Below are 24,810 nucleotides of genomic sequence, written 5' to 3' on the forward strand. Positions count from 1 at the left end.
ATACATTTCAAGTGTTACAATACAAGTAATACAATAAGAGCAAGAAATACAATAACTTTTGTTCAAGCAAAGTACAAGTGTGACAAACCAAAATTCAATAATACAGCAGATAATAGTGATAGTGACATCAGGATATGATTAAATAGTGATAGTTACATCAGGATATGATTAAATACAAAGTACTACAGGTTAAACACTTGGCAGATTACAGTATTCTGAAGTACAGGATGTAAATTACGAGTTGTGCATGCAGCACTACCCTGGGTGAGCTACCCTGCGAGCTACACTGTGGGAGCCTTTGTTCTGCAGCAATATACTCTTGCTTCCAGTAGGGATAAGGGTTTCTCATTTTATTTTTATTTTTTATTTTATTTTTTTAATTTAGTTGTCGCCAATTCTTTTTTACCCCGGTTTTCTCCCCAGTTTAGCATGCCCAATTATTATCTGTATCCTTGGGCCACTGCTCGCAACCCCGGGGAAACGGCGGCTGGAACACGCGTCCTCCGAAATGTGCTCCTGCCAAGCCTAATGTGGCTAATAATTGGCTGTATATAGGAATCCTAAGCAAAATTGCACATCCTACACTTTGGCCTTGACTTCTTGGCCTTGGTGCCCTCTACAAATTTATTGAACTGAAGGGCTTTTTTTGTTGTTGCTATTTTAGTCCTGTTTCATTATAGGCAATAATGTGGTTGGTGTCCTGTAAAATGATATTCAGCTACAATTCCTCAATGTGTTAACATTTTTAATTTATAACATGTCCTTCCCTTTTGATAGAGTATAGAAAAAGGAAAGGGAAACATGTCACATTGTTGACAAGATAACAAAATAATATCCTGTTTTTTTTTTTTTTATTATTCTTCTTGAACACAATGAAAGAGGTTTATACTTTGGCAAAACATTAGCCTTGGATAACATTTTGTAAAAAGACAATCTTGAAATAAATTGTGGTATTCCAAACCATTTTGCGTTGTAAACCCATGTTGAAAATACCTATTATGTAGGTATTTACTATAAAATGTATAACAAACATTACATTGAGCTAGAATAACTTAACATAATATAAATTTGGAATGGTTATACAGTCAAACCTGCTCATGCAACAACCTTTATTTAGCGACCACCTGGTCTAAGCAACCACTTTCAATTCCTCCCAATGATATTTGTGCTTTTAACTGTATTAAGAGACCACCTGTAACGCTACCAGCGACCACAATTCTCTTACCCAGCAAAAGACTCAAACCTGTATTAAGCACCCTTACACAGGGCTATTGTTATAAGAAAAATATGTTTTTAAATGGTACGTCCTAAATTAAAAAAAATACGGTAACCATTTTAGTAGTCTTTTATCTGTAATCAATAAAACAACAGCACTCTCTTGAAGAGAGAAAACATGGAGAAACACAAGGTTCTCCCTAGATGACAGAGTTAAAGTTATTAAACTTGTAAAGACAGTAAGTGCCAGAAAAACTGCTGAAAAATTCGGCACTAGAAAGACGCAGATACAGCATTTTGAAACGGAAAGAACTATGGCTTGAAGTTTTAGGTTTTGGTTTTTGTTCACGTGACTGTGTTTTGAGCCGATTTCAATATCTTAATTAAACTGTTAATTACTAAACAATGTCGCTTCTTTTTACCTTGATGTCCTGATTGACTTGCTGATTCTGTTTAAGTCTTCTGTCACCTTTCACCTCAAACACAAGAGCAAGCAATGACATTAATCACTTCCCCCAGATGCTACTTTAACTTGCATTTCGTTCTCGCACTTGTCTGGGAACTAGGTAGCTTCCAATGTGTCTGTTTCGTGTTGTGGTGTTCTTTCCTGCTAATTTAACAGAATGTTCTCATTAGTCCCCCCCCTCCCGGGAAAAAAAATCTGCATTTTGGTGGTTTCTCCCCGCAAGGTGTTCTATGTGGTACATGAAGGGCTGCAACGCCAGATACCACCGAGTTATCCGGGCATTGCTATCCTTCATTGTGCTTAACCACTTGATTGGGGAGTGGTCTGTGACAAGATCAAATGAATGTCCCAGCAGGTAATATCGTAAAGAGTGAGTAGCCCATTTAATGGCCAAACACTCCTTTTCGACCACGGAGTAGTTTCGCTCCCGAGGTAGCATCTTTTTACTCGGATACAGTATCGGGTGTTCTACTCCCTCTACCTTTTGGGACAAGACAGCACCCAAACCCACGTCCGACTCATCGGTGTGGAGGATGAATCTCTTGGTGAAATCAGTTGTGATAAGAGTTGGGGCCTGGCAAAGTTTACGCTTACTAGTATCAAACGCCCCCTGACACTCAACTGACCACTTAATTAAATTTGGTGTACGCTTTATGGTGTGGTCTACTAAAGGGTTAACCACTGTGGCATACTAAGGGATAAAGCGGCGGTAATAACCGGCTAATCCCAGTATTGACCTCACTTGAGTCTTGGTTTTGGGGATTACCGCATCAATCAAAGCCTGGATTTCAGTGATAACGGATCTCACCCTTCCATTTCCCATTAAAAATCCTAAATATTGTTTCTATCTTGGCAAACGCACATTTTCTCAAGTTAGCTGTCTGCCGGGCTAACCTTAGAGACTGAAGGACGACTGTAACCCTAGCCAAATGCTCTCGCCAGGTGGAGCTGTAAATCACCACATCATTAATATACGCTGCTGCATATTCATGATGTGGGCGTAAAACCTGCTCCATCAGTCTCTGAAAGGCAGTAGGCGCACCATGTAGCCCAAACGGCATGGCTTTAAAGTGAAACAGCCCTTCTGGTGTTGAAAATGCGGTTTTCTCTCTAGAACTGCGGGTTAAGGGGATCTGCCAGTATCCCTTTATCAGGTCCAGAGTAGAGATAAACCTCGCCTTTCCCAGTCTATCTAAAAGTTTGTCGACCCGAGGCATAGGGTACATATCGAACTTGGCAATAGCGTTTACCTTCCGGAAATCTACACACAAGCAATTGGTGCCATCTTTCTTGGCCACTATGACAATAGGACTGCACCACTCGCTCCTGGAAGGTTCAATCACCTCAAGCTCGAGCATGCCCCATACCTCTTTGCGAACACCACTTGGTCGACTTTCTGGGATCCGGTAAGGTCCCTCTCGCACTGCGACACCTGGTGGAGAGATAATGTCATATGCAACGAAGTTTGTTCTGCCGGGCAAGTCAGAAAAAACATCGCTGAACTCCTCAATAAGCTTACGCAGCTCCCGTTGGGAATTATTTGTTCCCTCATCGAAATTATTTTAGTGCTAGGAGCCTCTGGACAGGGGCCTAAATCATCCTCTATATAGCCTGGGGCTATAAACAAGACTTCCCTTGCCTGCCAGGGCTTTAATAAATTTACATGATAAATTTAACATTCATTACGGCGATCTAATTTCATAATTCATCTTTCCTGTAGCCCGAATCACTTCATATGGCCCCTGCCATTTAGCACATAACTTGGATTCTGATGAGGGAAGTAGAAGCACTACCTTGTCTCCTGGTCAAAAGGTTCGAATTAGTGCATTTTTGTTGTAATGCTGTACTGTAATTGCCCCTTGATACTGAAGTGCGGAAATACTAGCGCCCCAGCGCCATCAACATCCTTACCTTCTATAGACCGGACCTGCCTCCAAAGCGTGCACTAGTGACTGGTCATTATGTTGGCCGCACACTATGTCCTTGCTCGAGTACCATATGTCCAGTATATTGAGAGGGACGGGAGTAGCTGGCCCAGTAACCTCGCCCTCTCGGTCACACTGCGTTCCAACGCCCTTTGACTGGCGTTTGTTACCATCTGAATGCTCTCCCACCAGACCTCAGTCTTGTCTCAGTGATGCTCCCTCCCATTTTGCAGTCCTTCTCTCTTTATTCCTTTTTCTAGGACGGAAAATAGGAGAAAACATTTCAGCTTGAAAAGGAAATACATCACCAATTCGTTCCCTTTTCCTCTTTTCTGCCACGCTTATGTGTGTAGCTGAGACTGCCATTATTTGGCAACCTTCCCACCACCCCTACTACCAGGTGACGTTTTATCGGTCCTACCGATAAGTACACTTTTTTTTAGTGGGGTATGCCGCCGTAACCTGACCTTGTGGCCACTATTTTAACAATGCTTTACCATTTTATGTGACTCTGCTTTTCTGTGATTCTTTACACTTTTCTAAGGTATACCACCATAACTGTTGATCCGTGTAAACCCAGCTCAAACTATGTTTCTCTTGGCAGGTGTGAAGCAGCTGTCTGTGGCAGAGCTAAACGAGCTGCTAGAGGAGATTGAAACAGCCATCAAGGACTACTCTGAGGAGCTGATCCAGCAGCTGGCCCTGCGTGATGAGCTGGAGTTTGAGAAGGAGGTCAAAAACAGCTTCATTGAGGTGCTCATCGAGGTACAGAACAAACAGAAGGAGCTTCGCGAGATGGTCAAGAAGAAGAAAAAGCTGAAGAGCGGGAGCCCGCAGAATGGCAAGCAGGAGAGAAGTCACATGGCTGGAACTGTGAGTCATGCATTACCAGGATCAGGGCTAGATGTAGCTCTGGGGGGGATTTAAGGCAAAACAGCTTTGTTTAAGTGTAGGATTTATGACCAATTGTTTCTTCTCAAAGGATAATGTTCCTGTTCTACAGCAGAACTAGTGGTGGTATTTGTGTGTTTGTATAGTTGTGGACTTTTGTCATTTTTTGAGTACAGTGCTCCCTCGCTATAACGCTGGTCTCTGGGGACACACAATGAGCATTATAACCAAAGAGACTTCTAAACGGGGGAGGGGGTGGGGGCACCACGGGCCACAACACACATCTGACTAAAATACAAAATAAAATAACTCGCTCTCTATAATGCACATATAGTAAAGCAAAAATGTAACTTTCAGTGAATTAACCATGCATAAAGCACCATGTAAAAAACAGGGTAACATTCCCACTCGTGGATCATTTAATTAGCAGTTTTTAAACTATAAATAGCCTGGCTAAACGGCGGTCAGGAGTTCAGTTCGACGCGACAGACAAGCAAACCAAGTGCGAGAAGGGGAGCGGGTCGGGAGAGGGGAAGAGGGAATGGGCTCCCAGGTACGGCTGCTGGAGCGGGGCTGACGCGAAGCTAAAGAGTCTTGTCTCCCGGAGGAAGCTGCAGCTCCTCTCGCAGCAAAAAAGTAAATACATTATGAAAGATAACCACGTAATAGGCCTAATATTTATTTAGTTCTAAAACGAATGCTGAATCAGATGTGTGTGTTAAAGTGCCAGCACACCTTTTCTTCAGTTCAGCTACTATATCAAAATGGAGACACAGAAACGGAAGTTAGACTGAGAAGTTTACAGTTTGAACAGCATCGGTACTGTATTTACTGTAGAAATATTGCATAAATCAATAGTATAGGGAATTGGGGGACATGCTTTAGGAGCGTTATATCCGAGGCACGTTATAATCGAGAGCCTTAAAGCGAGGGAGCACTATAATTACAACTGTACAGTATATTTGTTGCCACATGTCCTCTGATTTTTGTTTTTTTTAGGATGTGTTTCTGCCCTCTAGGTGGAGGACATGTTTGATGGAATGTAGTTTCTCATTTTACCAAATAGCAAAGAAACTTGTGAACCACTCTGGTTGTTTTTAGTGAGAACAGCAGTAGACTTGGTCTTGTGGTTTATGCCGTAGGGCGTGTTGGGATACTATCCAAAATGTTACAGTCCTGGACAATGTTATGTAATGGAGGCTCTATTAGGCTTTTCTTGTTACAGAAGTGAAGACTGGCCTCCAGTCCATCTGCCCCCTCTATCTAATCATGAGTTAATTGGCCAACCACTACTGTTGACGAAAGTGAACCCTTGGAGACAGCTCTGTAGAGATTTGGAAACTTGATGCATTCTCATTATGTGATTCAGTCCATTCTGCCAGAACATGATCTTCAGGCCTGCCAAGGCCTGACTTACCAAGGGCTTCAGTGTGTTTGGATGAACTAGCCCCCTGAGGCAAAGCAGCTGAGGATTGTGTGGGTTGCAGTGCCTTACTCAGATACAAGATGTAACACTGCTAGTTTTAAGATCAAAAGAAGCTAGCTTCCATTCAGTAATGTGATTTGCTTTTGAGTTTTTTTATTTTTATACCAGAGTGGAAAAAACTATTTTTAGTATTACTTGTTTTTTCCAATTAAATTTATTTGGATGTCAAGGGCTTCATTGTAGTTGGCAGCTGCAAGGGAACTCTTAAATACTGGTTGTTTATATAAAATATACTATGGTTTAAAACCATGGCTAATCTTGAATCCTTGCTGGTAAAAATGTGGCTCACACCTACAGCACTGATAAAAAGAATGTACTGATCTCAAGTCATGAGGTTCAGTTAAAATGACTTTCCCTGCCCACCATATAATAATACATGTTTAACTGTATTTTCACTAGTTCCTTAGTAAAAGAAATTGGGGGTTTTATGGATCCAGTGTTTTCTATTAAGAAGATAAAGAAATGGTTGTGTATGGGCATGTACTGTATTTTTAGTACAAGTTTCTGATCTTGTATGTCTTGCCTGTTCTATTAATTATTTCACTAATCAAATATGTTTTTCATACACTTTTCCTATATGACTAATTTTTATTTTCAGAGGACAATCTCGCTGAAGTGTAGGTTACTGTTTATATAAAGAACACCCCCGGGACAGACAGACAGACTAATTTAGTCCTAAGCAGAGAGACAAAACTAAGCCCACACTAAATCTAAAATGGTTCAAACTGCTACAATGTACAATTGGTGTCAGAAATGCTGCTCTGTGGGCACACAGTTCCTTTTGGGGTGAGAGAGTCGTCTTTTGTGTGTAAAGTGTGTTGCACATCCCAAGTTAACGTCTAACAACAATCTCTGAATACAAGGGTCGTTCAAATTAAGTATGTATACATGGTACTGTGAAATATTGTTATTTTTCAGTTTCATTAGTTTCAGGACTGATGGTTGTAAAAGTATTTAATCTGGAAGCTGGTTACATTTCAAACACATAATGCAGTATCTTCTTGATCCTTTTCTGTGAACAGCCCTTGATTTTTCTAACATTCTAACTTCCCTTTGCAACAAAATAAGTCAGAGAAGACTTTAAGGCCTTTTTATTTTGTAACTTTTGTACAAGAAAGGTATTCTTGCAGTTTTTAGGTCTTGGGGGACCAGCTCTTGCACCACAGTAGGGCTTAAGGAGGCTACTCCTGTATTGTGTTTTTTTGTTTGTTTTAATTACACCTTCATTGCACCTTCAAAACATCTCTGCTTCTTGTCTCTGAGAGCAAACCTGCCACAGACAGTGTTTCCCAATGGGCAATGATTTATGGCTGATACGATGTATGAAAATGGAAACTTGCTGCCTTTAGCAGAAACAACAAAACCAGTGCATGATAATTTAAATCTTGTGGAATTAGAGGGGGGCTGTTTTTTAAACTTGCATGTGTGTAGTTATGCATGTTAAGATCTTGTCTGCATTGCTTGTAAATGTATTATTTAAATGTACCCAGTATGAGGTCACAGAGTGGCTCACCTGGTAAAAGCACAGCCGTGTGGTATGCAGGATGAGTTATATAGTCGGGAGCGCAGGTTCACGTCGGCGGTCTTCGCTGGAGATTACAAAGGGAGCGTCGCATTGGCTCTGGCGCTCCCGTGGGTTAGGAAGGCAAAACTGGCAGGGACTGTTTCTCCTCATCTCGATACTGCTGACCCTGCTGGCCAGGCGCCTGGTGACCTCAGGCGGACGCCTGCTGGGCTGGCCTTTGTCACCCAGAGGCTGGTAGCTCGCTGACATCCGCTCTTCTGTTCCTGGGTGTAAAAGAGGAAGCTTGCTTTATTGTCGGATTGGAGGATGTTCACTGAACCTTCAGTTCTTCTGAGCTGTATGGGGAATAGCTGCGGTGAGGGGAAAAAATAATTGGACATTCCAAATTGGGGAGAAAATCAGGGGTAAAATAGGGCACACTAAATTTTAAAAATAAATATCCCCAGTATATTTGCCAAAATACAGGGAATGTGCATCTGAGCATGGTGTGATACAATGTATTCAGTGTATGCAGGGAACATGCATCTGAGGGTGGTGTGATATAATGTATTCAGTGTATGCAGGGAACATGCATCTGAGGGTGGTGTGATATAATGTATTCAGTGTATGCAGGGAACATGCATCTGAGGGTGGTGTGATATAATGTATTCAGTGTATGCAGGGAACATGCATCTGAGGGTGGTGTGATATAATGTATTCAGTGTATGCAGGGAACATGCATCTGAGGGTGGTGTGATATAATGTATTCAGTGTATGCAGGGAACATGCATCTGAGGGTGGTGTGATATAATGTAGTCAGTGTATGCAGGGAACACATAACTGACTTCATAATATGTGAGATTTCTGCAGGATTTGTGTAAAACATCAAAGAGAAGTGTGTACCTCTGTTTCTGAAGGCTCCCGTTCTGAATTAGTCTAAACACCCAAAGGACTGAGGATTAACTTAATTCGAAAATCTCACTATTCGCCTGCATCTCAGCTGGTACCGCACAGCCCACTGACACTACATTCAAATGAAGGTTGGCTGCTGGGACAGCTATTATTTGCAATGTCTCACAATCAGTTCAATTTCATACTGAAATATGATTTGTAAGGTGACTGTTTACTTTTATCTTGTAGTGTTCACTCTTCTGTCAACCCTACTTTAAACAATATGGCTGTCCAGTATGTTTACATTCCCAGTTCCTTGAAGCCTTCTTGCCAATCTGTGAACTACAGCTTGGAGCAGCAGGAGCCCACACATCTTTAAGCTAGGGAAACAAAACAAAATGCCAATTTTGTTTTATGGTAAACAACCTGGTATTGTTCCACATGGGTTTTTAAGGTACTTTTTTCTACTGCAAATTGATTATCACTATTTGATAACAATGTATGAAAGGGGAAATGCTTTTTTTTTAATACATAATATTGTAGAAGCATAAAACACCATAAGAAAAAAGGGGGAGGAAAACTACCTAACCTGGATAACTTTTACCCACAGACACAAAATAGTTTTTCAGTGGTTTTAGTTTTAATTTAGCTTTTATCTATTCAGCTAAAATGCACTTGGTTCTGGTTGAGATGGCAGTGATAGAAAGGCTGACTGTTCCTTCAGGCTCAACAATAGCAGTACTTTCTCCCATGGTTGGTGCCAGATACAGCTGTCCTGAGTACAGTAAAAAAAAAAAAAAAAACACATTTTGTTATTTACTAAAGATGTTGGTACACACATTGCTTATTAATAGCGTTCCGCATTTCCGGTTTATTCCGAATATTACCAAAATTTTTTATTTTCTACTATTTTCCCAGTACTATTTGGATTAAAATTCAGTTTTATTTTGACTCCGACATTGGAATAAGCAGCCCTACACTGACCTAAGATATAGCAGGTATGTTTAGACGTCAGAGGAGCAAACAACATTCAAACATCGCACGTGATTGGTTCTCTGTTGCTTCACAAACACATTATCACCTGATTGTGTTGGCCAATGATCAATCAAAGTCTAATTCATTGTGGCAAGTGCTGGGTGTAGTAAACTAGCTTGATCAAAAACTAAATTGAAATACACAAAAATAGAATATGTTGAGTAGATGAGGAATGGGGAGATAATGTAAATCAGTTTATGAATATTCAAAAGCCAAATAGCAGAAGTGGGACAAATACTGTTGCATTGAGGTAAATGTTCGCGCTGACAGAATAAAAGAACATATTGAAAGTAAGCGACACGTTAAACTAAAACAAGAAAGTGAACTGAGACAATTGATACATTTGTGCGGCTTTTACACGCGTTTTAATAAAAGAGAGCGCAGAATGACTGTGTTAATGAGTTTGTCAGAGCTCTGCTTTGCTGGACAGCCACTGTTTATTGCAGAGGGGTGGGGTGACTTTGTGCGACAGTCCTGTCTGTCTATCAGCTACAACACTGCCTGACGCCGACAATCTTAATCGTAAATATTTGACAGAAAATGATGATGCTTTAGTTGGTAAACTTATGGAACTCATTGTTGGAAATGTCCAGTGTGATTTGACAAGTCTCCTGATGCCTTGGACCGTCCAGTTCTGTACATTTCTTTTCTTTTTATGATTTAAAGGCGAATAAACCTGCCTTGTTTTGTGCTGATGTCGCATTCATACCTTCTGCAGATACTAGCTCTGTCAGCACAGCGATTGCCCAAACGTTTGTAAAGTACCAACTAACTTGGGAAAATGTGGCCTCGACTTGCACAGATTCTGCTCATCATACGTGGCAAGAATTGCAAAAGACATTAAACTTAATCAGAAACCAGAACTGCTACACATCATATTACACGTGTAAATAGTACACACTGTGAATTTATTTTACCGATGTTTCAATAAAAAACACAGTTTTACTGATTTTGTACCCCTATTTTAATATTTGTAAAATAAACTCTGAAAGATTCCCGGGAAAAATGTGTTACGATAAAAACCGGAAATACGGAACACTACTTATTAACAACTGTATGTATTCGTATACAGCAGAAGGAAATTGAAACATTCACTAACAGTGGCAAACAGTTAATCAATGCCCTATTTTGTCAGTTAGCTTGTTGGCAACATTAACACCACCATAGCAAAATGATAATAGATAATTTTCTGTTACACTGAATTTTTATCTCAAATTGTTAAACTTGCCTTTCATAATATCCCTCGTGTACATTTACGGGTTTAAAAAAAAAAAAAATGTTATGGCCAAATAATGATTCATTTGGTTCAACATTAAGCATATGGTGCAGAAACTAGCCTTCTTATTGTCATCTGTGCTCCTCTTGTACATACATACTTTATCTACTGCATCTCCAATAAATCAATCATCTTTGTAGCAAGGACAAATGGAGACTGAGTGAAGGGGGAAAAGGGGCAGTAATATCAACCTTGGATAACCAGCCTAGTGCTCTCTTTATCTCCAGAAGAAATGTGACTGTTGTCATGGATGCATGTGCTTTTATGTTTAATGGTAATGTCTTTCATGTACTGTACCTAACAATGTGGTGCTTTTGCTTTTGTTCTGCAGAGTAGATGTACAGTAGAGCATGTCTCTTGTCTTCAACTCCTAACTACTTTTGTGAGTCCATGTCTCACACTTTCTACTTTGAAGTTTCATATGCTCTTTCTGTTTCTCTCCATTTCTCTGTCCTTTCCTTTACTGCTTCCCACTGTTTGCAGCGCTTCAGCATGGAGGGAATCTCAAATGTCATTCAGAATGGCTTCCGACAAACGTTTGGAAACTCAGGCGGGGAGAAACAGGTGCCTCTCTTTCCATTCAATGTTTGTTGTTTTTGGCTTTTCGTGCACTACTTCCATGTAGTTCTCCTCAAAAAGACAGGTTGTCAATTGCTTTATTCCACAAAGCACACTTTTGGTGCTTCTGTAGCGGATATTTACTTAATTTAGGTATCTAGGGAATTCATTCCAACTACTAATTTTATTTTAATTTGTATTCTAATTATTGCCCACAAATGGAAATAATCGCAATAGGAATACACACAATGGGCTGTATAGAGTAATATCCATTGAGTTCAGATCCATTAATCCTGGTGAAAATGTAACAATATTAAACTGGATTATTAATTAGTACAGTGCGTAATAACAGATAAAAAAAAAACAAACGCAGACACTGGTTTAAAGCACAGACCAAGGCTGCATCCACACTGACCAAGGCTGCATCCACACTGGACAGAGTGACACGAGCGAAGTCGCCAAATGTCAATCCATACCAGACGCAACTTGGAAACGATTCAAAACACTGGAAATAAATACATGACCCCGCCCATGCATTCCTATTGGACATACTAGAGATGGGCTGACCTCCGGCAACTCCATTGTAAAATAAAGGTTGGACTTGTAAAATCTATAGATCAGTTATTGAAAATCCCTATATATATATATATATATATATATATATATATATATATATATATATATATATATATATATATATATATATATAATATATCTCTATCTCCAACAGTTTTATTGTTATTAGTATTAGTAGTAATTGTACAGTTGTAGTCGTAGTATTTCTTTCTTTCTTTCTTTTTTTTTTTTTTTTTTTTCATGGTACCAGTAGTAGTAGTCCGATTTGAAACCCAGTACATCTCCAACTGTCAGAAGACAGCTGGACAATAGTAGTATAATTGAACTGATATTTTCAACAAAATTATTTTATTGTTATACACTTATATATACAACTTGCTGCAATCTAAATTGTGTTTCTTTACAAATCCTCTGTTTGATCCTTTTTGTTTATTTTGTTTATTAACTTTAAGTAGTTTAAAGTGCAACATTATTATTATTATTATTATTATTATTATTATTATTATTATTATTATCTGTGTTATTATGCACAGGGCACTTACCTTTTATTACTACCAATGCCATTCTGCAAATCTATTTTTCTACTTTATCGTAAACGCTATTGAAGACTGAGGCTTCAGATCATGCTCTTACTTATGAATAATTATACACAGAACATGGTCATGTGCCATGGCAAGACTTTTATTTAGTTTTTCCTTTTAAAACAGTCCGGTGAAGCTGACAGAAAATGCTTTATAAATATGGCTCATAATCTTCAAAACTATGTATGAGCTTGATTAGTGTTGGGATGTGTCACATAGAATACAAACGTATTGCTGGCTTTGTTTTACAACATATAGAATAGTAGGACTTTGGTAATATTTTTGTTTGGTGAATTTCCACAAAACTTCACTTTATGCGTATGTAAAGACCTTCTTGTCACAGATTATTGCCACAGAACAATTTTAGTGAACAAAACATTATTTATCAAATTAACAAACAAACAAACCAAAAAAAACAAGCCATAACAATTAGTTGTGTGAATGTGGGACCTTTTTTGTGTAATTTTTAAAAGCCAACAAAAGTGCACATTTTTCATTTAAATGCTGGATATGTAGACTGCATGTATGCTCCGGTTTATGTTTACTTATTAATAAACCTATTTTTATGCAATTTATGTAATGGGAAGCCATGACTACTGGTACTACATAAAAAATCGCTGTGATTTGTAGTGCACAGGTATAGAGGTGATGCAATTCGTAAACAGATGACAAACAACAAAGTTCACGGTCCAAACAATTCTTTATTTGTTTTTATAATCCAGGTCATTTGGCGACCGTAAATAATAATCCCTGGCAATGATGTGTATTGCATAGTTTAAACCACAGGGTTCAGTCCCAAAGTAATAAACACGGTAACAGAGTGAGTGCTTTGGTGCAAGTGGTGAAATACAATTTATTAGTAAACAGCAGTGCAGTGCTGTCCGGGTTAGTGCTGGCCTTTAGCGACAGCTCCCGGCTAGTGTTAGCCGTCTAACAATGACAGTCAAAACAACAAAACAAACAAAACACGAAACACTCAGTTATTTTATATCTGTACTCCTTTTACAGGTCCGTCTGTAACCATAACAAAGGAGTAGATGCTCGGCCACATCCCCTGATATACCTTCGGTAGTGAGTGCAATCACATATCCTCCAATCTGTGACTGACACATCGCCTACCGCATTAAGGCGAAGACTTCTGGTATTGTGGCTCCGCCCCCTACCTGGATGGCCGACTTCAAACTGACCCTGCAATGAACTGTCAAACCATCCAGTCCGGGGCACACTGTTCTTGTTATACCGTGCTCTCACAGGTCGGGAGGGAGATTGTTGGTGTCTCACCAGAGACACCAACAATTGCTGCGATGATCACCCAGGCATTGTCTTTCTTCTGGATGTCTTTGTAGTCGTTCGGTTTGCAATCATATAATAACGGATAATGCTGCACCTCATAAATCAACTTTTCGTTGTCCAAAAATGCAAAATTTTCTCAAAGTGATGTTGCACGCTGCTGGTGTGGATACTCCCATTTGACTGCAGTGAGTTCTAAATTATTCGCTCGCATCGCTCACGTCCAGTGTGGATACGGCTTAACAACAAAAAAGAGAGAATTCATAAATACTAGTGGTCAAACTAGCTTAATGTGAGAAGAAAGGAGATTTAACAGTCAGCATTGCATATCGCCCCTGAATTTGTACCATATGTTTACACAAGTCAGAAATGCTTTCATGTAACCATTGAATTTAGAATATGTAATAACTTGGATTAGTATACATTTCAACAAATATTATTTAGATAAGGAATCATATGCTTAATCTGGGCACCAAAAGTAGAGTTTATATTTAATAGTTACACAAGGTTCCCAGTGTTGTAGGCAGCAGGGTTGCAACTGGATGTCTTGTGGTGACGTCAGCAGTGGGAAGTTCAAACAGAACCAAAGTCTTGCAAGCAAGAACAGGATACTTTAGTTGATGCACAGTCATTTGGAGATACAAGACCACGAGTACCCAATTCTTATGGATCTCGGAAGGTGCACTCAATTACTTGAGTGGAGAAACAGCAGTTTCTAGAACAAAGTACTTGATCTCGCTCGCATTTCTTTTGGAGATGCCCAGCTTTAATGGTGTCGACCAGCAGGCAGTCTTTCAGGTAGGCAGGCATGTTGCTTGGAAGATCGTTTCAGATGGTTTCCATAGCAACGGATACATCACTCTGGCTGTGATGTAGACTTCGTCATAGGATGTTGTTAGTGAGTACCTTTTGAAGTGATCACATCTTGGATGGATGAGAGAGAACGTCCTGGATGAGTGAGAGAGCACCTCTTTTATGGGAGAGAGCACTGAGAAAATAGGACAAACACAAGCTTAAATGCATTTAGGATAACCAATCGGAGAAGCTCTTGGCAACCTCTTAGGATTGGTTAATTCGATAGAGGATGAACGTACCAATATCGGACTCTGTTAGGCAGATTTCAAATAAGATGGTATTTATGACATACCATAAAACCACACATGAATTAGCATTGAGGAAAGCATGTTTAAAACCAAAATCTTCACCATGAAATACGTGTTTGGTAAATACTAAACATTTGAGTGTTTGTAGTAAAATAACTGTATAAAACACTTAAATGACTATTTTCCAATATCTATAATACTCCCAGTGTTATGGTTTTACATAAAAGAATATTTCATGCCTATGTACATTTATATCGTATTAGTTTTAATAGAAAACAACAAATTTATTTTTTAGACATATCAAGTTTATTTTATCTCTGTCCATTGACACTTGTTACCAAAATGTACAGTCTGTTTTATCCACTAGATGTTGCTGTTGCCCATTAACCTTTTAAAATGCCAGTCCTTTAAATTCCTGGTTCCAGGAAGTCTCTTTCCAGTATAATAAATCAATCAAGTCCGTTTGAAGCATGGAGAGGGTGACATTTTCTTGTGGTCTGGCAGATAAGGGGTTAGATCTGTTTTTGTCTTTGCATAAACAAATGCAAGTTAAGTGTTTTAAGGGGAAGGAAAGATTTTGGATTGTAAAACACAGTATGGCTTTCCAGTATTAGGTTTCATTAAGCTTAATTCCCAATTAAATATAAAGCTCCAAAATGTCATTACAATTCACACTTCTTCTGAGCATGCAGAGACTAATGCCTTGCTTCTACACAGTGTTTAGGCCCTTTACAGGCAAATGCAGGCTGATAAACAAAAACTGTTAGCAAGGCCCATCTCATTGTACAATGGAAACATAAGAAGGGAATGTGGTTGCATTCATAAGAACATAAGAAAGTTTACAAACGAGAGGAGGCCATTTGGTCCATCTTGCTCGTTTGGTTGTTAGTACCTTATTGATCCCAGAATCTTATCAAGCAGCTTCTTGAAGGATCCCAGGGTGTCAGCTTCAACAACATTACTGGGGAATTGGTTCCACACCCTCACAATTCTCTGTGTAAAAAAGTGCCTTCTATTTTCTGTTTATCTAATCTTCATTTGTGACCCCTGGTCCTTGTTTCTTTTTTCAGTTAGAAAAAGTGCTAATTTTGAATGCTTGAATCAGATTGCCGCGTAGTCTTCTTTGTTCAAGACTGAATAGATTTGTTTCTTTTAGCCTGTCTGCATATGACATGCTTTTAAAACCGGGGATAATTCTGGTTGCTCTTCTTTGCACTCTTTCTAGAGCAGCAATATCCTTTTTGTAACAAGGTGACCAGAACTGAACACAATATTCTAGATGAGATCTTACTAATGCATTGTAAAGTTAACATTACTTCCCTTGATTTAAATTCAGCACTTTTCACAATATATCCTTTTTTATAGCTTCCCCACATTTGTCTAGATGAAGATATTTCTGAGTCAACATAAACTCCCTAGGTCGTTTTTCATAGATTCCTTCTTCAATTTCAGTATCTCCCATATGATATTTATAATGCACATTTGTATTGCCTGCGTGCAGTACCTTTCACTTTTCTCTATTAAATGTCATTTGCCATGTGTCTGCCCAGTTCTGAATGCTGTCTAGATCTTTGCTGCTGCAACAGAGTTTGCTACTCCTCCTATTTTTGTGTCATCTGCAAATTTGACTTTTTACTTACTATACCAGAATTATACCCACAAAACTTTATACCCACAGAATTACTATTCCACCTATCCCAGTGTACAGCAGGGCTGAACAGTGGAGAACCGTCTAATGAGGTATCTAATAACCTTCTGCTCTTTCCCAACCCATTGCTCTGACTATACAACAAAATGCCTTTTAACACAGAAAAAGGTGAATGTGCTTTCCTGATGAGAAAGCTAGTAGCATTTGCTATGTAAATATATATTTACAGCTATTGGAAAGGTAACTGCCAAACCATGTATTTCTTTTATTAGCCTAATTTAGTGTTTAGTACTACTTTCTCTTAACACTTTTACTATTCAGAATAATGGAAAAATAATAAGAAAAGCATTTATACAATGAAGTAAAACAAATAAAACTATCATACCCTCAGTCCAGTAGAAAAGATAAAGGAGAAGAAATGCTTTGTTTGCGACCACCAGTACTGTAGGTGTTCAGCACAGTAAGAAAGCTATCTTTGCACTTGAATTAAAGGAAATGTACACAGTGTAGCCAGGGCATTACAAGTAATCTCCAAGGTTTCATAAGTCATTATAACTTTCCAAAGTGCTCAAACCAAAGAAACAGTTTGATAAATTCCTAGTCACCGTCCAGTAAATGTTCTGATTCTTTTAAATCAGTCCTTTGTTTATTGATTCAAGAAAATGAATAGTGTTCTTTTTTTGTGGGTATGTCTACCAGATATATTCATTTCTTACTTGTAATGTAATTGAAATGTAGGCCTACTAATGGCAGGCCTTTTTGGTATTGCACATCTAGATGGCTTTTACAGTCAGTCTGCTAATAATGCCACGTCTCATAAATGTTATTGGAGCTCATTGTTCAAATACATCATCAGCTTATGGACACAGTAAATGTTGGTCTGTGGTGTGTAAGTTGCAGCAGATAATTGCAAATATATCAACCACTATTTCAAATGCCTGCATTAATGTTGAAGGATGAAAGCCTTTTTTTATAATTGAGTGTATACAGTAAATGCTTTGAAAGGATTGTTTTATATTGTCCATTAGAATCCTCATTGTAGGAAAGCAGTGCAGTTGCTAGTGGTAATTCCTTGAAGTGGTGCCTTCTGTATCATTCAGAAAATGCTTTTGCTATAGCCTGCATGCAGGCAATTATATTGTTAACCCTTTGCAGTCCATTTGTTAAGTGCGTGTCAGGTCCAATTTATTTTCACACGTGCAGTTAATTTTAGACGCGCTGTTTAAAAGTATTTTTTTCCACAGTCAAACGGTTTAAAAGGCCCTGCATATCAACAAAGCACTCACTAGGCATCTCCAGCCCCGCCCCACCCTTTCGTTCGCTATAGCTTTCACATATGCTAAGAAATAAATAATAATAATAATAGTCGTACATACCGATCAATCATCTCCTGATCGCTCGTTTTATCACCAAACGCCTCAATAATGCGATCCAAGTCATTATTTTATTACTATAACATCTGAAAAAAGCTCTGCAAATGTCTGTGATATTCTCTAAGTGCTGATGCAGTCACAGCCAGCTTGTTTCCTTATGGCCTCCATTATCAGATGCCAGGGGCAAGTATGACTATTCATGAGATACGCCCTTTTTTTTTTTTTTTTTTTTTTTTTTTTTTTTTCGGCTTGTCTTGGCTCCTGTCGCTCCCACTCTGCCATTGTAGACTATCCGAGTGCCTGCGGGCTTACCTGTAAGCTGCCCAGAGCTGCGTTGTCCTCCGCGCTGTAGCTCTGGGCTGGCTGCACGGCGGGCCTGCAGAGTGAAAAGAAGCGGTCGGTCAGCATGTGTTCGTCTTCGAAGCTCCCAAGTCAGCGCAGGGGTGGTAGCAGTGGGCTGAGCCTAAATACAGTTGGGCATTTCAAATTGGGAGAAAAACGGGGTAAAAATGATTTGGCGACTACTAAATTTTAAAAAGAAACAAAAAACCAAAGCATAAGTCATATGGAACACGCGAGTAGGTGGCCTATGTAGACCATCTTAGAAAAAAAGGTTGTTCTGGTCATTCAGGTCTGGTTCATGTCAAGCGCTGCTTTTTGTCCCACCCTCCAACCCCACCCTCCACCCCCTTCATGTGGAGCTCACATGTGTACTTAGTTTTTAATTAGGTTGGATAGCAACCGCAGAAAATCTATCAGAGAAGTCTTTGACCACTAACAAATAGGGGTGAGGTGATACACTGTGCTCACGACATGTATCATGATGCATGTAACCCCCCCAACACACACACACACACACACACACACACACACATATACATCTGTTTAAATGACATAAATAACAGACATAAAGCCATTTATTTACCAATCAAGAATATGTCACTTGCTTGAGTTTATGAAGCAGTTAAAAAAAATCACCCAAGAAAGAAAGAAAAATACTAAGCAATATGTGTCAAACAATCATCTAAATAATGCCCAATTTATTATCGCTTTAATAATCTGTAGACTACTAAATGAAACTGCCAGAGTTAATAAATAAATAAATAAAGGAAGACTTATACAACTCATATTTTGAAACGACTTGTGTTGGTGGTCAAAGTTTCGCTTTGTGTATTAATATTGTTTTGGGAACTTCATTTTTTGTATACCTTGGTGTATGAAAAATAAAGTGTTTTCATTGATATAAACTTCGAAAAAGCTGAGCTATTGTACTTCATGTACAGCTAACATTATATATGATAACATTTTAAATTATTTTATAATTGGAAAGATTACCTGTGACTCCTGGAAGACGAAGGTGTGTTACACTTGATCGTGTCGTTTGGTTTTCTGTACACATCCTGCAAATTGACGTCTGTATGATGCTGGCGTATTTGCATTGACATGTTTGTTGTATTTCCAGTGTATTTTAGGTTTGTTTTGCATAGCTTGCATACAGTATTGTTTGTCAAGTTTCTTCAAGCTGTTTTCTTTAGTGACAGGAAACCCTAAATAATATGTCCACACTGGTGATTTATAATGTACAAAAGGGCTGTCAATTTCAGGTTCCTGAGTTTCACTTTTTCACCAAACTTTGAGTCGCCATTGCTCTTGAACACGAATTCCGGAAGCTGATGTGCTATAAATTGCATCATGGGATACACCCACTTAAAATTTACATACAGCCACTGGATAATAGAACTAATCCTTTTCTTTTGATTTGCTGATCAATACATGTGGTGGATTACAAATGAAAAAATAATTTGTAATGTTTAGTAAGCCATGGATCGTGTATCAGATCGTTTTATAAAAGATTGCGATGCATTGATATTTGATGAATCATTACACCCCTACTAACAAATCCTATTTCTCTTACAGTATTTGACTACAGTCATTCCTTATGAGAAAAAGGGAGGTCCACTTTCTGTGGAAGATCTTCAAATCCTCACCAAAAGTAAGTAAAACCAAGAGAAACTTGACACTGTATACATCTTAAGGTGCTATGTGTTGCTGTTTTTAACGTTGGTCCTTTGTGTAATCATAAACCACTTGGTACAAAAATGTATTTTAAATGTAAATGTACATAAGTATTTTCACCAAACACCAGTGTATGCCTGTAGTGAAACAAAGCAAGCAATAGGCATGAGGTAACTTACTTTTCCATTCCATGTGTATTTTCTTATCTTTTTAGCTTTAGTTGGAGAAAATTAAATACCCATAATACACTGGTAAAAAAACCCTACAACACTTCAATTTAACTCAAGACTCCTGGGACTAAGGAAACATTATTGTTTCATTCTCCGTGTGTATCCAAGAACTGGTATGGATAACTCCTTGCGGAATGAGGTGTAATAAGAAAATGTAAATCCGAATTTAATTAAACCTGATTCATTTGTTTTGGTTGGAGTTGAGGGTCGCATAATGAGAATAGTTTGAACCACTGCTGATTTAATGGATGTCAAGGGACACTCCTTCTGAAATGGTGGGGGCGACTGGTTTTGAACTCTGTCCCTATTTAATTTATAGCCTCCCAAGAGAATAAATTGTCATTTTAAAAAGCCTGTTCATTATGCACTTGGGACACATGTGTGACTTTAAAGGAGTAATAACCAAGCCTTTTAAAATAATTGTGACACCAAAGACAACAACATTACTGTTATTCACCATTTTGCTGTATATTAATTTTATTTTCATTTTTGTGAAGCCAATTTATCCTTCCACCATGACCACACTATAAATGTACTTCTTATGCAACAGATTTTAGGACTCCACACTGCCCAAACTAATGAAGCATCCGTGTGAGGGGAGCTTATGTTTTTTAAATCCTCCTCCACAGTACCCTTTACTTTGAGCTGTGACGTACCTGTAATGTGTATCATTTCCATGTGATAATGACCCAACAGGGTAACATTTCAAGTATGCAAATGGGTTCCAAGCAGTCCTGAACTGTTTTCTTGCGTATCCATAAATTAATTACTGGAACAGTAGTGTGCTGTGAACACATTCAGCAAACCTTAGTGTACTTAAAAGTAGCCCTGTTTTTTTCACATTTGGTACAAAGCTTTGTTTTATGATTCAGTCAAATTCTAGAACAGGTATTCCAGTAAAAGTGTATTGTTTTACTGCCAAGCATATTACATTATGCCACCATGGATGCTTTGCTGCTGTTCTCAAGCTTTGATGATGATACCACATGGCATTTTTAATGAGTGCCTATGTCATTGAAATGCTAAATTTGCTTGATTTTAACAATGAACTGCAAGTTTAGATTATGTCCAGGTTGTGCTTTGGTTAGCAGCCACGGTTCTCACTACAAATTACAATTACAAATCTAGTTTAATGGTGAGAATATGGGGTGGGGAAGTGTCAATGTCACTGTTGCATTTTTACATGTATCTAGAGAACTGTTTATTAAATGCAAAGGAAACTGGTGAGGACATCTTAGTGGTTGTAGCTAATATAGGTCTTAAATGTGCGTACATGTATTGTCATAAAAAAAAAACATGACATGTGGTACTGTACGTGGTAAAAGAACATTCTCATATTGCTTGCCTACCCTGTTATGGACTTGTGTTCTGTCTATAATTTTTTTTTTTACAATGGTACTGTGGATAAAGTTCTGCTTTTTTTTAAATGGTGGTGGTTTACTTTTTCACAATAGTAGTAGCATTTTGTAATGGTGTGGTAGGGATGAATGTTACTGACATAACTTTCTGAATATGTTCCATGTCTAATATGTGCATTTTATTTTCTAATCCAGTTCTTCATGCCATGAGAGAGGACAGTGAGAAAGTGCCAAGCTTACTGACGGACTACATTCTAAAAGGTAAAAAAGTAACTGCTGCTGCTTTTTGTCCAGTGTTGGATACAGATCATAACCATCCAACATCAAATTTGATCATCTTGAACATTCAAAAAGCTCATGCATTTTCTAATTTACCTAATTAGATGACATACTGTACAGTAGAGGATGATTGCGTTTTAGCATTGAATAATGTAGGCTTACAAACATAATATTCAACTGTTCACTTAAGAATTTTCAGAAAGTCTTAATAGACCAGCATAAGTTAGAAAAGAAGTGTGTGGCATTCAACATTCAAATTCTGAGCTGTTAAAACAGATCTGTTGAGTGGCAAAATATTTTTATCAAACAGATTTTACTAAAGGTACTTATGGATAAGGCTACGATTTTGTCATGGAGGTCATGGAAATCTTGAATTTAAATAAAGTCTGTGAAATATTGTAAATGGATGTAAAAACACATTTTATTTGGCACTTCTTTTATTTCCTTTAAAAATGCAGTATGTCATGCACTGAAAATACAAATCTGCGAATATCTGTAAATTGTTTGCTGTGTATGCACGCAGAATTTACGTATAGCTATGTAGGTCAGCGAATAAGATAGCTGAGCGAGAAAGCATGTAAATGGGTGACAGTTAAAATAAAATAAAAAATTCTAAGTGGTGTTTTCTGTAACAGAAGAACAAATGCATCAGAAAACAGAAGTTTACCAATTTACAGAGGCTTTCTTTACAACATGCTGTTTCAGAATCGTGGGAAACGCTAAAGCCTAGTTCACACTTTTTTCCCAGATGAATGCAATACGTCAGGCGCAGACAGCTATAAAAGCTGTGCAGCTTCAATATTTGCTGAACGAAAGACGTATCGTGTCGCAGCCCTTTTTACTGCTCAAAATGGTCACAGCTGTTCATACTTTTAAATACAGAAATTTTGATAACTTGACATTTAAGTATATGTGCTGAGTTTGTACCTCTTACACAAGCGGTACGTCATTGGTACATCCGTCCTCTCAACCATTAGAGAACCTGAAAGGGAGAATTTCAAACATTTAATTTGAAAGATGCGGGTGTGTGACAGTGAGAGGTATTTTAGAATGACAGTTGAAAGGTTTGATTTGTTAAAGCTGTACACCTTTCCAAAAAAGACGCACTTCTCAAGATCATAGATGTCGTCATTACGACTTGTAGCACAGGCTCGGCTCAGACCAGAGATAATGTCGGAGTTGAAGTATGTACTATAAGTTGTGTACTCTAAAGTAACATTTTAAACTTATCAGTAGTCAGAAACAATAATCTTTATTGGTTTTGGTGTGCTATTTAAAAGCTCTTCTGTATGTTGATGTAGCTAAAACTACATTTGGTGACCTCTCTGTGAATTCTTGTTTTTTTGCCGCACCTCGGCCGTGAAATGCACTAAAGATTACCGCCAAAATCGTAGCCTTACTTATGGACTCCATTGTACTTCCTACATGATTTTGATTTCAAATGTATAGTGAAGGAGGAAAGTACTGCTTATTCTACCCCCCAGCCTGTTGCCCAAATAAACACTGCATACAATAAGTTAATGTTGATTCAGTCATGTTTAGTGTGGATAGATTTCCTCTGTCCTAGTTTAAGGCACTTACCATTTATATAAATGTTTGACAGTATGGGAGCTATGTTAGAGTGGCAAAGTTAAGGTTTTGTTGAAGTTACCGGATGATATAATTAGGAGGAAGGTTATGGAATTACTTTAATTTGCAGAACCAACGCTTATTACCTTTTGCCTCCAGCAACAAATGCAACAGGGGTATTTGAAACACTTTGATGCAACACCAGCAACCATTTCATGCTATTCATAACATTAATACAATCATAATTGTACAGTGCCTTGCGAAAGTATTCGGCCCCCTTGAACTTTGCGACCTTTTGCCACATTTCAGGCTTCAAACATAAAGATATGAAACTGTAATTTTTTGTGAAGAATCAACAACAAGTGGGACACAATCATGAAGTGGAACGAAATTTATTGGATATTTCAAACTTTTTTAACAAATAAAAAACTGAAAAATTGGGCGTGCAAAATTATTCAGCCCCCTTAAGTTAATACTTTGTAGCGCCACCTTTTGCTGCGATTACAGCTGTAAGTCGCTTGGGGTATGTCTCTATCAGTTTTGCACATCGAGAGACTGAAATTTTTGCCCATTCCTCCTTGCAAAACAGCTCGAGCTCAGTGAGGTTGGATGGAGAGCATTTGTGAACAGCAGTTTTCAGTTCTTTCTACAGATTCTCGATTGGATTCAGGTCTGGACTTTGACTTGGCCATTCTAACACCTGGATATGTTTATTTGTGAACCATTCCATTGTAGATTTTGCTTTATGTTTTGGATCATTGTCTTGTTGGAAGACAAATCTCCGTCCCAGTCTCAGGTCTTTTGCAGACTCCATCAGGTTTTCTTCCAGAATGGTCCTGTATTTGGCTCCATCCATCTTCCCATCAATTTTAACCATCTTCCCTGTCCCTGCTGAAGAAAAGCAGGCCCAAACCATGATGCTGCCACCACCATGTTTGACAGTGGGGATGGTGTGTTCAGGGTGATGAGCTGTGTTGCTTTTACGCCAAACATAACGTTTTGCATTGTTGCCAAAAAGTTCGATTTTGGTTTCATCTGACCAGAGCACCTTCTTCCACATGTTTGGTGTGTCTCCCAGGTGGCTTGTGGCAAACTGTAAACGACACTTTTTATGGATATCTTTAAGAAATGGCTTTCTTCTTGCCACTCTTCCATAAAGGCCAGATTTGTGCAGTATACGACTGATTGTTGTCCTATGGACAGAGTCTCCCACCTCAGCTGTAGATCTCTGCAGTTCATCCAGAGTGATCATGGGCCTCTTGGCTGCATCTCTGATCAGTCTTCTCCTTGTATGAGCTGAAAGTTTAGAGGGACGGCCAGGTCTTGGTAGATTTGCAGTGGTCTGATACTCCTTCCATTTCAATATTATCGCTTGCACAGTGCTCCTTGGGATGTTTAAAGCTTGGGAAATCTTTTTGTATCCAAATCCGGCTTTAAACTTCTCCACAACAGTATCTCGGACCTGCCTGGTGTGTTCCTTGTTCTTCATGATGCTCTCTGCGCTTTAAACGGACCTCTGAGACTATCACAGTGCAGGTGC

The 24,810-nt window shown here is 38.6% G+C and overlaps 1 protein-coding gene across 2 annotated transcripts in view; it reads left to right on the forward strand.

Annotated features, from left to right (window-relative positions):
• Nucleotides 1–24,810, forward strand: part of LOC117411187 (fasciculation and elongation protein zeta-2-like) — a 107,332-nt gene that overhangs the window by 75,863 nt on the left and 6,659 nt on the right. The window contains exons 5-8 of one of the 2 annotated variants that reach the window (XM_034018457.3): nt 4,211–4,479; nt 11,173–11,253; nt 19,736–19,811; nt 21,618–21,683. In XM_034018457.3, coding sequence (XP_033874348.2) covers nt 4,211–4,479; nt 11,173–11,253; nt 19,736–19,811; nt 21,618–21,683 — 492 coding nt within the window. The remainder of the gene's footprint in view (nt 1–4,210; nt 4,480–11,172; nt 11,254–19,735; nt 19,812–21,617; nt 21,684–24,810) is intronic. The other variant, XM_034018458.3, reaches the window with a different exon arrangement.

The sequence above is a fragment of the Acipenser ruthenus genome, chromosome 6 (assembly GCF_902713425.1).
Source record: "Acipenser ruthenus chromosome 6, fAciRut3.2 maternal haplotype, whole genome shotgun sequence".
Lineage (NCBI taxonomy): Eukaryota > Metazoa > Chordata > Actinopteri > Acipenseriformes > Acipenseridae > Acipenser > Acipenser ruthenus.